This window comes from Pagrus major, chromosome 3 (genome assembly GCF_040436345.1).
Source record: "Pagrus major chromosome 3, Pma_NU_1.0".
NCBI lineage: Eukaryota > Metazoa > Chordata > Actinopteri > Spariformes > Sparidae > Pagrus > Pagrus major.
In genome coordinates this window covers 2,215,452-2,230,215 of record NC_133217.1, presented here as the reverse complement: position 1 = coordinate 2,230,215, position 14,764 = coordinate 2,215,452, and the positions used below count along the sequence as shown (strand labels likewise).

Below are 14,764 nucleotides of genomic sequence, written 5' to 3'. Positions count from 1 at the left end.
TCCTTTGTTTAACCAGGTCAAAGTCTGAGAGTGCAGGGAGAATATTTAGTGTCTGAGGTCATTATGGCAGGATAATGACGCTCTAGCTGATCATCCAGCGCTGACTTCATGAGGAAACAGCATTTTATTGATTAAACCATCATTAATCCAGCAGCTCTCTTGTTTAAAGGGCAACTCCACCGGTTTTAGTGTGTCTACAGGTCTTGGGGAGTGCCACTGCACGTGTGAAAAAAGAAGCATAAAGTGTTTTTGTGAGCTGCAAGTAATCTGATGAATTACCTCCAGTGATGTCACTCAGTGGCTGAGTTGCATTGTGGGTAATGCGGGCACCAGGATTTCGAAAGCAGTCCACTGGCGTTGCACTCATTGCAGAGGATTTCAGTTGAGCAGGCGGTCCTTCGTTGTGGATCAGGACATCAGAAAATCAGTCGGACCGCACTCCGGTTGTGGTCTGAGTGACGGGGTCTTCTGGTGTGTCACGTGTGGTGGTTTATAGCAAGAGACATTTTCTTTGTACAGTTTTAAAGGGGCTCTATGCAACAATTTGCAGCACTTTACATACATTAATCAGTTTTTATTGGTCGTATGTGAGCGGATTGTAACGTGACGTGAAAAATGAGACCTTCCTCGTCTCTCTCGGTTGTCTGTACAAGCCTGAGGATGATTTGTTGAAGTTGTTCAACACTGTTGGACTGTGAATTTCTTAGTGAAGGACACGAGTCGAGGATGTGACTTTATACACGTTCTCGAGAGCCTCGTCTCAGAGCCGCTAACAGAGAGCAACAGTAGCTAACGTTAGTAGAAATGTTGTCTGCTAACATAAACTAAGGACCAGCTGAAAAATTATTTTTTAAAGTTTTCTGCTTCAGCGTATAAATGAAGTAGTTGACACCGCTATAACCTGGGAAAAGGAGGGTTAATTGGTGATCTATTTCTATTCCAGACTAAATGATTGAACCAACTCACGTTTTGTCCTGTGTTGTTGTTGTTATTTGCGACGGAAATGATCCAGTCGTCTTTGCAACAGCGGCGCAAACGAGTCCATTGTCAAACATCATATGTGAAATCCACGGCACAATTCAAACAGGATGAAAAAAAAGTATCTCTCGACATTCACCTCCGTACAGACTCTTTCTGAAATAAGGTCACGTGGTGGTTCACAGGTCTCCGCTGCATGTCCTCAATGTGTCGTGGGTGCGTTCACACCTGTACTCACAGCTGTCCACCTGTGATGTGATCACGCAGGACGTTAATGCCCGGTGTAATGTAAACACGATGTATGGCACAAAGGAGTCGCATATATCAGGCTCTGATAACCACAACACTGTATTGTTGGTTGTTAATGTAAAATCAGGCAGATTCCAGCCTGGATGAAAGTAAACTGATGCATAATTTACTGTTTTACTGCAACCTGCAGTGTGTGTGTGTGTGTGTGTGTGTGTGTGTTGGGCTTTGATTTTCACAGTGAATGTTGTTTCTCGTCTCCCCTGACAGCTCGTTATGTGTGTTTGCATGTATACAATGTAACAACAGATCTTTTCACCCATGTGAGATCTCTCTACGTTATCCTTTTTCTTCAGTCCCATCTGACACAACCAACATTATAACTGTCAAAAATGAAGCGTGTTTTTTCCCGAGCAGTCATAACGCAGCCTCCTCTCTCTCTCCGTGCCTCTCAGGATGTCGATCGTCAGCATCGTTGCCAGGGAGATCTTGGACTCCCGGGGAAACCCCACTGTGGAAGTGGACCTTCGCACGGAGAAAGGTGAACGCCGCAGAGGAAGAAGAATAACATAATGTTCCCCCCGCGATGATGTCTGCTCAGATTCATCATGTCAGGAATTTGCCAAAAAGCGTTAAGGAAGGCTCGACGGAGCAACAGCATCTCTAAATCACTTCTGACATCAGACGACCTTCATTTGACCTCTGTCCAGATCAATCAGTATCAGATAAGGGCAGATCGAGGCTTAGACTCGTCTTGTAGGCTGAAGATAGGCCGTAAAGAGGATGCTTTCATAATCCCAAATCAAATGACAGTTTACATTCAATTTTACAGACTGGTGGGTGGTGTAAAAACAAGATTTAGTCAGATTTCTCTGACAAAAACTCTAAATGATGAATGAAGTTACATTAAAGGATGAAATATCTGAAACTGCCCCACACAAAATTAGAAATTAACCCAAAAAAAGCCATCTTACAAAATCCAGAAATATGAGACTGTAAAGCAGATGTAAAGTCACAAATACATGAGAGAGGATTCTTGGATTATAGTCATGCATGGCTGGATTATGCGAAAAGCAAGCAACTGTGTCAGGATTCACGTATCATTTGTTCGCCACGATGACTCCTACGTCACATCTTTAAGGTAATACTGTGCTTACATGGTGCGTTTTTCTATATAAACTTGCTTTTAATGACCAAAACCTAATAAATATATAAAACAAAGCATCTGCAGGTAGTTAACAAAACTCAATCTATGATCCGAATGTTACATACAGAATAAACAGAGAGCTGAATACACCTATTTATCTGCACCCATATCCGTACTCGTAATGGGCCCGGGTTAATCTGGAAGCGGGCCTGACGGACCGGACATTGTTACTAAAAGCCTAAAATTGATATGAGTTGATGAGAAGCAGCTGTATTTATTATTTATGACAAAACTATTTACAGAGCAGCCTCAGAATTGAACTTCAGATCGATGTTACAGCTGCCCAGTGACGACTTTTCCTTCATCGCAAGTTTGGATGTTGACACGTTTTACTCAAATGATACTAAAACGCTCTACGTTCTGATGGACTGAGGCACTTTCACGTCACAAAGAAAGCAATCAGCCATTAATCCTCTCAAAAAAGCCTAATTTATCATTTCTGTTTTTTTGCTACAATGAGCCTCGTGGCTAGCATTAGCTTGATTCCATAGACTTGATTTCCATAAAATGGCTGTCAGCGCTAAGAGCTAACATTATTCGTACAATTTAAAGTGACTACGAGGAACTTTTAAGTGTTTATGAAACAGTCTGGTGATTCCTCTGATGATTATAAACGACCTGTAACAGCAAACGAGTCCATCAGCGAACAGACTGCTGTTCTTATATAGTTATTATTAACGCCTGTGCTCGGGTCTGATCACATATATCACATATAAAATCACATATAAATACGTTACCTCATCGCGATCCATCCTACGGCATGCGCTAGCAAAGATCTTTACGACAGCAAGCGCTGGTGTCGTATCGCTTTTGTCCAGAGGGGGCGCTAGAATCAACAACAACTGAAAGTTCCTCGTAGCCGCTTTAAATTGCAACAACATCTTCGAAACTAACGAAATTAACTTCAGCACTGTCGTATCAAAAAGAAAGCAATTAGCGATGAATCCCTAATTTCCTCTCATGCTAACTGAAGAGATTTAATGCAGCTCTAATAGAAACAACCAACACTGGAAAGAGTAAAAAGGCTTTTTAAATGTGCATCAGTGTTAATCTTTATAATGAACAGTTATGGTTAAACAGCAGTAAGTAAAGTAGGTTGTAAATGTAGCTGCAGTGTGTGTCCTCACAGATTTAGTTTGATTTCACTGAATCATCAGAATCGTCTGCACAGATTTCCAGAATCTTTTGGCAGGTACCGCAGCGGGTCGCCTCGTCTCTTCCTCCTCCTCCTCCTCCTCCTCTGTGCAACAACCAACATGGTGACACCTTCAGATGGAAGCTGAAAGTTGTCACCATGTTTCCCTGTAGCACTTAACTTGGCTACGCGAGTGTTTGCAAACATGTTTTTTAGTCATCCCCCCCGAGCTCCGCTTCGTCTTAGTGCTGAATTTCTGCCCAAAGATCATTATCTTCCACGGTGATTTTTTACTTTCTGGCTCATGCTCAGAAACGCACGAGGTGAAATGTAGTTGTTGTTGTTGCCATGTGTAGATTTGTACATATGAATAATCAATTAAAGGATGCTGGCAGTCACGTATTTGCTGAGTGGGTTCAGTCATTAAAGCTCTTAAACTGTTATTTACATAAGTTTGATCATCATACACGACTGAAGTCATAGTCCTGCTCCAGTGCGTTTTAATTCAAAACAAACAGAAAAGAGTAGAGTTAAAACTGTCCGTTAATTTCATTTAAATCTTTAAATCTTTCTCTCTCTGTGTTTGACGTTCAGGTCTGTTCAGGGCTGCGGTGCCCAGCGGAGCATCCACAGGCATCTACGAAGCTTTGGAGCTCCGAGATGGAGACAAGAGTCGCTACAAGGGCAAAGGTACAGAGGTGTATCATCTGCGTATTGACATGCTTCAAAGAGTTAAAGCTGGGTTGTGTCATTTTTGACCACTAGGGGCAGAATAACACAAAAAAAGCATCCCGAATTTATCTTTCTAGTGGCCTAGCCTCTCTCCTGTTGAGATGTTTGATGTATTTTTCTGAGAAAATGACAGTACGATATACAGCTGAATGCTAACGAACGTACATGTTGTTTTCTCTCGGTTACACCCTTTAAAATTGAGTTAAACTTTTACTTACTGGTGCAGTCGTGACCTACCGAAGCTGGTGGACCAGAGGCTAATGTGAAAATGCTAACACAATGTTTTGGGGTTTTTCTTGGCGAAAGTCAAAAATTGTTTGATTTAGTTTAACTTTTGAGAAAGAAACATTTATAAGCCACAAGCTGCAATGTTTCTGTTCTGATTCTGGGCATTTTTGTTTCATGTCATACACCACTTCCTGACCCGATATCCTGTCTGCCTCAAGATATTAGGCCAGACAGACCCCCAAGACTGAAATGCCAAAAAAATAATCCAAAAAACAAACAGTTACTGTAATAAGTTAGGCTACTGGACCAAAGGCTAACGTAGCTACAAGCTCTTTGCTGTAGGCTGACGTAGACACAGAGCAACATTGTCATCCCAGTAGAGTTGTGTGTGTGTTTGTGTGTCCTCTCGATGAAGTGAAGTTTAAAATGGTCTTTAGTGGGGAGATCTTCCATTTTCCTCACCATCTACCTGCTTACTTTGTCTGCTGTTTGACGGTGGACAGGTAGTGTAAGGTGGGTTTAACGGGAATGGACATTTTGCATTTCCTGTCTGACTCTAAACTAAGCTAAGAGCCTCCTCGTCCTTTATATTTAGCTTTCAGACACGATATTAATATCGATCTTCAAAGTCTACTCAAGAAAGTAATGATGTGTAAAGCTAAGAAAGTGCCAAACTATTCTTTTACCAGAGCTGGAAATAGTTGTGAGAGGTTCAATATCCACAAGGACTCAACCATTCTGTCTTCAAGCTGCAGCTGTGTCCACTATCGCCGCAGGATTTTAGTTTCCCTTTTCCTGACTCAACTCTCGTCTCTTCCAGGTGTTTTGAAGGCAGTCGGGCACATCAACGATACTCTGGGACCGGCCCTCATAGCCTCTGTGAGTCACTGAAATGTTCATACTGTATATTTGTCATTAGATATATCTAAATATACAATGCCTGACTGGTGTTCTGCATGAATTTTAGCAGACCTGATACTCTTGGCACAACTTTTGGGAATTTGCTGGTTTTTCAGGTTGTAGCTGAAGATTTTCTGCGATATGTGATATGAGTTTTGTAGAGAGTTAAACTGGATAAAACGTTTCCCACATTTGTATTTTTCTGGCTCCGGTAACGTAGAACTCAAGGTTACTAACTCACTTTAGAAAAATGTCATGCGTCTCCACGGTCTGTGGTCAGATTGAATCGGTTGTTGAGGCTGAAATGTCCATTTTGTGACTTTAAATGTGAAAAAAAACGACCTTGGACAGCAGGTAAAAACGCACCCGATCAAGCGATGTGCAGATGACTATCACATCTGGACGGGCCGACAGGAAGCTGTGAGAATAAGATAAAGACTTCAGTTATCAGTAACGCTGGAGAAAAGCGTGTGTGTGTGGTGCAGAGATACTGTGAATGAAAGATGACAATAATGTATTTGTGCGAGATAAAGTGTGAGTGAGTACGAGGCAGACAGTATGAGTCAGATATCTGCAGCAGTGCAGTATGGGTAATCTCATCCAGCAGCAGATGTTTTACCGGGAAATGAATTTTGGTGATCAGTCAGGCGGGAAAACAAAAAAAAACCAGACGAACGGCTCGGAGCTCCTGAACGTGACATTAGAGACGGATCGGTCTGAGCTCACACTTCAACTAAACTCAGTCAGAATGATTAAAAGAGATTTCTGGAGATAAATACATTAATTAAAGATGATACAGCTCCCTCTGTGTCTCTGTATTTGTGTGTCTGCAGGGCATCAGCGTGGTGGAGCAGGAGCAGTTGGACAACATGATGATCGAGATGGACGGAACAGAAAACAAATGTGAGTCCAAAACAAAAAAATCTCGTCCTCAGAGTCTTTTTTTTCAGCCAGCAGGAAAAAAAACCCTCCTCGTTCCAGCAGCTCAGACTCTCATGTGAAGTCAAAATGTTTTACACCAAAAGGCACGTTAGTCACAACCAGAGGCATAAAAAACCAGACGGAGCGAACAGATCAGAACACAAACTCACATCCTCGATGAATAAACGCTCTGTTTGTTTATTTTAATCTAGGATCAGGCAGACGAGTCGTTCCAGGCAGAGAGAGTAATGAAATTAATCAGCCACACAGAAAAACCTGATCGTGTCGTGAACAGATTTTAATTTACTTTCCGTCCACGCAGCGATACATGCAGGTTATCTCATCGCGCGGAGAGTTCATTCTCTTTGCTGCCTGCTAACCGACGAGACTTTCATGTCGATAACCCTCCTGTTCACAGTCACATTCGCTGGTTTTAACTCATTATGTTGTGTAAGAATGGGAACGTAGAGAAGATAAGTTAAAGCTCCTATTTGTAAGATTCTCAATCCCAACTTGTCAAATACTGACGCTTGCAGGTGGCGTCTTACAGATCCTGAAACCGGACAAGTATTTACCGACACTCAAAAATCAACATCAACTCTTACAAATAAAAGCTTTAAGCTAAGTTACCAACAAAATGCAGCTACGATATAGTCGATAAGTTCTTTGAACACTTATTTACTAACTATTTAATTATTAAAAAAATCTTCTCAAGGGACAAGGACGGCAGCCACAGCTAGATAGTCTTACACGTTGCATTAGTTAAATTTTAATCAGATGTATCGATGCTTACGTATATTGTCTCCGTTAAACTGATGAATAAATGAACAAACTACCTGAAGAACAAACACATAAAATAAACTGAACCTGACATTAAAGGAAATCTGCATTATAATGAAGTTTAAATTAAACTTGTGCAGGATGTGTTTTTAACTGACAGGAAACGAGTTTGTTATTTTTTACCCTTTCTCGTCCAAACAGCTCAGTTCGGGGCGAACGCCATCCTGGGCGTGTCTCTAGCCATCTGTAAGGCCGGTGCAGCAGAGACAGAAGTCCCGTTGTACCGTCACATAGCCGACCTGGCCGGAAACACAGAGCTGGTGCTGCCGGTTCCTGTAAGACTCAAACTCACACTGCACAACATCTGCACACCTCACAGTGAAAGTGTTTATACTCTGATGAACACGCTGTCGGACAGTTTCCTGTGAGGCTGACACTGTGTTGTCTGACAAACAGGAAGGTAACGAGACTACTGAGGGAGTATTTATGAAAGTTAAGATGTAAAAATACAAACTTACATCAGGACGAGCTGCTACAAATAGTAACTCCTGAACAGTGACTGTGATTAATAATTAGTTTAAGATCTGGAATAATGACGTTCACACTCATTATATCATTATATGTTTAAGATGTGAACTGAAGATTTTTAAGCTGCTAAAACATTAAACTCTCATTCACTGCTCCTTGTTTCCTCTCTTCTTCGTCTGTCCTCTCCTTGTTTACTCTTCTTCTGTCCTCTCCTTGTTTCCTCTCTTCTCCTTCTGTCCTCTCCTTGTCTCCTCTTCTTCGTCTTCTTCTGTCCTCTCCTTGTCTCCTCTTCTTCTTCTTCTTCTGTTCTCTCCTTGTTTCCTCTCCTTGTCTCCTCTTCTTCTTCTTCTTCTGTTCTCTCCTTGTTTCCTCTCCTTGTCTCCTCTTCTTCGTCTTCTTCTGTCCTCTCCTTGTCTCCTCTTCTTCTTCTTCTTCTGTTCTCTCCTTGTTTCCTCTCCTTGTCTCCTCTTCTTCTTCTTCTTCTGGCCTCTCCTTGTTTCCTCTCCTTGTCCCCTCTCCTCTGCAGGCCTTTAATGTGATAAACGGAGGTTCCCATGCAGGTAACAAACTTGCCATGCAGGAGTTCATGGTCCTTCCTGTTGGCGCCGAGTCTTTCAAGTAAGAATTCATTTTCCAAAACTAGTTAACATTTCTGTCTCTCCTGCTGATGTTGGTCCTGCTACCTTGTCTCTTCTGCCTCTCTGATGACGTCTTCCTCCCTCCGTCCGTCCCTCAGGGAGGCGTTGAGGATAGGAGCGGAGCTGTACCACACACTGAAGGGGGTGATCCAGGAGAAATACGGCCAGGACGCCACCAACGTGGGAGACGAGGGAGGATTTGCTCCCAACATCCTGGAGAACAGCGAGGGTGAGGAAGAGGAGGACATCCTCAACATGTTTTCTTTCTTGCCCGAGGTAGTTTAGAGTTAATGTGGTCAGTGGGTGACGGAAACACTTCCTGAAGAAGAGGAGGCAAATATTTAAACTACATGACTGATCAGGTGTTTCTGCTCTGAGGGAAGAAGAACTCATTTTTCACTCATTGGTCTTAGATGGAAAGTTCTTCTGCTTCTTCTTCTTCTTCTTCTTCTCTTTCTCTTCTTCTTCTTCTTCTTCTCTTTCTCTTCTTCGTCTGCTTCTTCTCTTCTTCTTCTTCTTCTTCTTCTTCTGCTTCTTCTACTTGTATTAAACTTTATTAAAATTAATAAAACTATATTGTCAACTTTTGGTCAAAATATTTATTAGATTATTTTTGCCTGTGAACGTCTGGAGGAGGTTGAATCAGCTGTTTATAGCCAGAGAGACAAAGCCCAGGGCGCAAGAGTAAATAACCACATCATTATTTCTATCTTCTGTTTCTTACCTCACATCTCCTCTCGTCTCCATCTCCTCTGGCTCCTCTCTACCTCCTCCCCATCCCTCTCTCTCTCACTCGTCAGCTCTGGACCTGCTGCAGACGGCCATCGAGAAGGCCGGCTTCACGGACAAGGTGGTGGTCGGGATGGACGTGGCCGCCTCAGAGTTTTACCGCGACGGGAAATACGACCTGGACTTCAAATCCCCACCGGATCCAGAGAGACACATCTCTGGAGAGGAGCTGGCTGACATCTACCAGGGCTTCGTCAACAACTACCCAGGTGGACTGTATTTGCTGTTTTTGTTGATCTTTTATCCAGAGACAAATTATCTTTCATTAACTTTTCACCTCTCCTCTCTCCGTGGCAGTGGTGTCCATCGAGGACCCGTTCGACCAGGACGACTGGGAGGCCTGGTCCCGTCTGACGGCTCAGGTGGGGATCCAGGTCGTTGGAGACGACCTGACGGTGACCAACCCGAAGAGGATAGAGAAAGCTGCCGAGGAGCGAGCCTGCAACTGCCTGCTGCTCAAAGTCAACCAGATCGGCTCCGTCACCGAGGCCATACAGGCGTACGTCTGCTTTATTTCAATAAACACGATTAAAGGTGGATGAACGTTCAGTCAGCGGCTGCTCTTCACTATACGTTACATATCTGAAACTAATATGGCCGCCTCGGGCAGGACGGTGAACTTGGACTGGCCACAGAAGGTCGTCCATCTCAGCTGAGACGACAGAGACGCCTATAGGGAGACACAGCTGCCCTGCTATTGGGCACACATGTGGAAACACACACACACACACACACACACACACACACACACAGTCAGCATGTTGTCAGTCACATCACTCATTACCTGTCAGCCATGTTGACCTTGTGCCAGAGAAGAGCAGCGGCAAACGGACCTTTACAGAAGATTAATGGGGGACAGGAAGTGACAGGAGGTTTTTAGTATGAAGATTAGCTGTCAATCAAATATACTGATGCAGCCTCCTGGGACTGTTGTGTACATGTATGTCATAGATGTTGACACCTTTGTCCCCTTTTATGAAGCCTGTTCAGGGCCGTCGCTGTTGTGTTACACACCTAGCCTGTTTTTTTGTCGTCCGGACCTGTGGCATGCAAACCAGAATCTCCCCTGGGGCGGCGTGATACGGGCGTTGTTTGGTTCAGTGTAAAACAGCAACGAAGGCGTACGAACAGTTTTTTTTACGGCAGTATTTCAGGATGTTTTGTGGAGAGAGTGTGTTCTCCAGTCTTGAATGTGTGTCATTCATTTCAGACTTAACAAAACGTCACTCAGGATTATGAAGCCATCAGTCATGACAGTGTGACTGGATTACAGCAGGAGGAGGAGAGAAAGATAAAATGATAGAAACGGAGCCGATGACAGTAAAGATGATGTATCGTGCCCGTCGCATGAAAAAACCTTCCTGCGTCGTTAATCTGATATATTCCTCTAACAGCTCAGCCGGCCGAGCGGAGGAACTGGATGAAGGCTCGATCATTTTTTACAACCTCAAATTTGACCCCGAGGCAACGACGGCGTCTTAATTGTCATGTCGTTAGCTGGTTAACAAGACAGATGAGCTGCAGTTACGAATAAATCACATTTAGATTAATTAACTTTCAGAGTGATCTCGTTAAGGAGACACACACACAGTGTTTGTACTCGCACACACAATCTGCACGCTGAGATGTGGCTGCAGGAAGTCGTTTCTCTTCAGTGGTGGTCGCCCGGATACAAAGGTGTAGGTTTTTCAGGTCTCCAGGGAAATTTCAAGCATCAGACGCTTGATTTCCTGCATTCTGTTGATTTTCTTATGCCAAGTTTGTGCATTTTACTGCAGCAATTTTAAGTGGAATCGTCTTAATTTATGTATGTAAATGAAAACATAAGTCAGGGGCCGTGATATGATTGTAATTACAAGCAAAAAGCCTCTCAGATTCTGCCAGATAACATGCAGGATCTCTCTCACTACTGACTGCTTTTACGTAGTTTATTTAAAGTGAATAAATGTGCTGTTTTGTGTCATATGTCTTAAGTTTTAGCTGCAGGATATTGAGGTTGAAGCTATAGATATATACCCATCCTTCAAACGTACAATATGTTTTATAGTTGAACTATCCACAAGGAAACTTTCTATTTTCGTCAGAGATGATTTAAAAAGCTTCACTGTGTCTGCGTCCCCTCTTCTTGTGTTTGCTGCAGTTTGGGTTTGGAAATTCAGTTCTGGAAATGGGACACAGTCTCAGACACAAAACAAACAAACCATTGAACAGTAGCCTCCCGATGGGGAGCTGAAGGCCCGAGGGTTTTGTTATGTGACCTATAAAATCAAAGGAGCGCTCTGAGGGTTACGGTCACATGTTCACTGTGTTTTGCTCGCTGCTTGAAATAGTTTCTATCTTTGCAGCTTTACACTCACAACAACAGGAGGTGATATGTGTTGTGTGATCGTCTTTGAATTTCTATAATTAAACAGTCTCTCTCTCTCTCTCTCTCTCTCTCTCTGTCTCTCTCTGTCTCTCAGGTGTAAACTGGCTCAGGCGAACGGTTGGGGTGTGATGGTCAGCCATCGCTCAGGAGAGACGGAGGACACCTTCATCGCTGACCTGGTGGTTGGACTCTGCACTGGACAGGTACACACACATCATCAGACGTTTTAATAATTGAATATTTCACAGTTACGTATTTTCTTTGAATGTTTAATTATCTTGTTAGTTATAATTTTCACTGTCTCTCTGTTGCAGATTAAGACCGGCGCCCCCTGCAGATCCGAGCGGCTGGCCAAGTACAACCAGCTCATGAGGTCAGTGGTGCTGCTTACATAATGTGTCGGCCTCTCTCCTGCAACACACACACGCACACACACACACACACACACACACACACACACACACACACACACACACACACACACACACACACACACACACACACACACACACACACAGTTCCTCAGTTTAATGAAGCTGAGGGTCGGCTGACTTCCAGGTGATGTGATAAACACTGGATGTGCAGTCAAGCACAACGAAACACTCGGAGGAGGATCCACTTCGGCTGAGGTTTATCGTAGACTGAAGCAGGTTGAAGGAGAAAACTGGCGAAGCGGTTTTATATATTATCACTCAGACAAACAGCAGCTAACTGTAGAGAGACCAGGTTTCTGCTGCGGTGCGCTGACGTCCACCCAAGTGTCATTTGATGGTCTTCACATGCAGAATTGGTCAAAGAGGCTGGAAGGAATGACCTCTCGTTCAAGAATCGTTGCCTGTTTTATGTGATCGCACAGCAAAATGAAATATAAATGAAAAAGTAGCAGAGAGGGAGAGAGGACGGGACGACACACCAGCTTTCAAAACCTGGTTTGAGCAACCAAACGCCTTCGGGAAATGATGTGGAAGCTGAAAAAAAATGAGGGCAGCAGACCTTTTCTACTCGTGGCCACGCCCACCTCTCAGGTGCAACCAGTTTCTTTGACAACACACCTAAAAACAGCACCTGTCGACTGAAGGGTCAGCTGTCGTATAATCTGTTTCTTCAGTGAGAGTTTGAATCATTTCTTCTCTCAGAGGAAAAGTGAAGACTGGATTCATGTGGAGCTCATTAACTGGACATATTTATGACATCATCTCTGTCAGCTGCTGCTGATAACAAGACTTTATATGAACTTTAAGTCCAGGTTGTAAACTTTGTCTTTACACGATCTCGACTCATTAAAACCAGTCATAAAGTTTAGTTTATACACATAATGACAACTGGAAACCTGCTGCTGCTGAAGCTGAAATCAGTTCCTGCGTAATTAAATTTAATTCCCACTTTTTTCTCCCTCTGTATCTTCTTGAGCTCAGGATCTGGCAGCACCTCTCCTGCAACACGACTCCTTAGGTGCCCCGCTCTGTTAGCGCTTAGCATCGCAGGGCTAATTGACGTGACAGGCGACAGCAGCGCCGGTGTCACCCCATGTGTCCGAGCCAGTCAGCAGCAGGAGCGGGAGCAGGAGGGAGGAAGGAGGGAGGAAGCAGGGGGGGAGGAAGTGGGATCGGCTCAGCGTTGTAATCCCATCGGACTGCTGAGGAGACGCAGGAGAGGTGGAGGGTGGAGAGACTTACAGCGGCATTAACCAGCGATAAACGCTAATCAGTGCAGCCGAGCGTGCACACGTGCAGACACAGCAGAGAGAAATGAGTTATTTATACTGCAGAGCGTTGACACGCGGTGGCAGCTAGTTTTTTAAAGGAGTATTCCAGAGATTTAGCATCACATTTTCATAAACTTTAAGGACTTAGAAGAGACAAGCCACAAGTCAAAACTGAAGCATATCTGGACTTTTAGCTCCTTTCTTTTCTTTTAAATAATAACGTGTGTTGTATTTCACTTCCCGTGTTTGATCATTGAAAATCTTCCATGACATATATTTGTCCAGCTGCCCCAAATACTCAATAGAGCACCAAATGTGTATTAATCCGCCCGAAAATAGTCCCCAACAATTGCATTTCCTCCTGTTTGTTTGCTGAACGCTACAGTGAGCCGCTTTTTCTCTTGAAACTTCTGACCCCTTTTTTAAAAAAAAAATAAAACCAGGACTTGGCAAGTATTTGGGACGAGCATCTTCCCAGGACGTCTCCGAGATGAAAAGGATATTTCTTTGTGTGAAACTATCACTCAGAAAATGACAAACTGAACCGAGCACTGACTACGGCGTCTATTCTCTCTTGTCACAACGCTGTGCTAATGCTCTGGTTAGGTTGAGGCACAGAAACCACTTGGTTGGTGTTCGGAGAACATCCTGGTTTGGTTGCCACGATCACTGATGGAGGAGGTCCGACTTCAGATGATTTTGGTCGCCATTAAACGACTGGAAATGTCTCCAAATCTCCTTAAAAAACAGTTTTGACGCCGCAAAACCAGCTAGAATACGTGACATGTTTTCATATACGATGTATTTTGAAGCTTTAAAATAATTTCTCTTCTTTTTTTCTCTCTCTGCAGGATCGAGGAGGAGTTGGGCGACCAGGCTCGCTTTGCAGGCCATAACTTCAGGAACCCCAGCGCCCTGTGAATCTGACACAGACGAATGACTCACACACACACTGACACTAACACACACACACACACACACACACACGTAAACTGACAGACACGACAAACATGGAGCGAGCCATGTCGAATGAAAGATCACACAGATTAATGAAGAAACACACGAGCAAAAGAGCAAAAAAAAAAGATTTAAATAAATTAAATTATGCACTTACAGGTAGGGAGGTGATGCTGTATGCACACACACACACACACACACACACACTTACACACATATAGAGTAACGCAGATGCAAAATGCGCTCACGCACATGCAGGGGAATATTATTAAAAATATCTAATTTCTAAGCCAGACATGCACTGTTACTGTAGTTTTAAAGGAATAGTTCATGTACAACCAGAGGACAGACCTGCAAAAATAAAGATTATCGTTGTACAAAACCAGAGAGATAAATACGTAGAGATATAATAGATTAACGTAGACTGACGCACGCAACTGAAAGAGATAAGAAAAATACAACTTTTAACACCAAAAGAGGACGATGCACTCGCAGACAGAAACACAAAAACAGCCGTTTCAGGGACTGAGTGAAAAAAAACCCAACAAAACTACACAAACACCTGAACACACTCTCACCTGGACACTGAAGCACCTGCACTCCACCACTTCTGTCCTCCTCCCCGAACTCTTTTCGTCCCACCTTTTTTCTT

At 43.5% G+C, this 14,764-nt stretch overlaps 1 protein-coding gene across 1 annotated transcript; it reads left to right on the top strand.

Moving 5' to 3' along the window:
• The first annotated feature begins 1,680 nt into the window (after nt 1-1,680).
• Nucleotides 1,681-14,076, top strand: eno2 (enolase 2). The gene is made up of 12 exons (XM_073463185.1): nt 1,681-1,765; nt 4,161-4,256; nt 5,347-5,405; nt 6,260-6,329; nt 7,329-7,462; nt 8,182-8,273; nt 8,392-8,522; nt 9,094-9,291; nt 9,380-9,581; nt 11,545-11,653; nt 11,765-11,823; nt 14,007-14,076. Exons 1-12 carry the CDS (start codon nt 1,681-1,683, stop codon nt 14,074-14,076), a joined length of 1,305 nt encoding a protein of 434 aa, XP_073319286.1.
• The last annotated feature ends 688 nt before the right edge of the window (nt 14,077-14,764 follow it).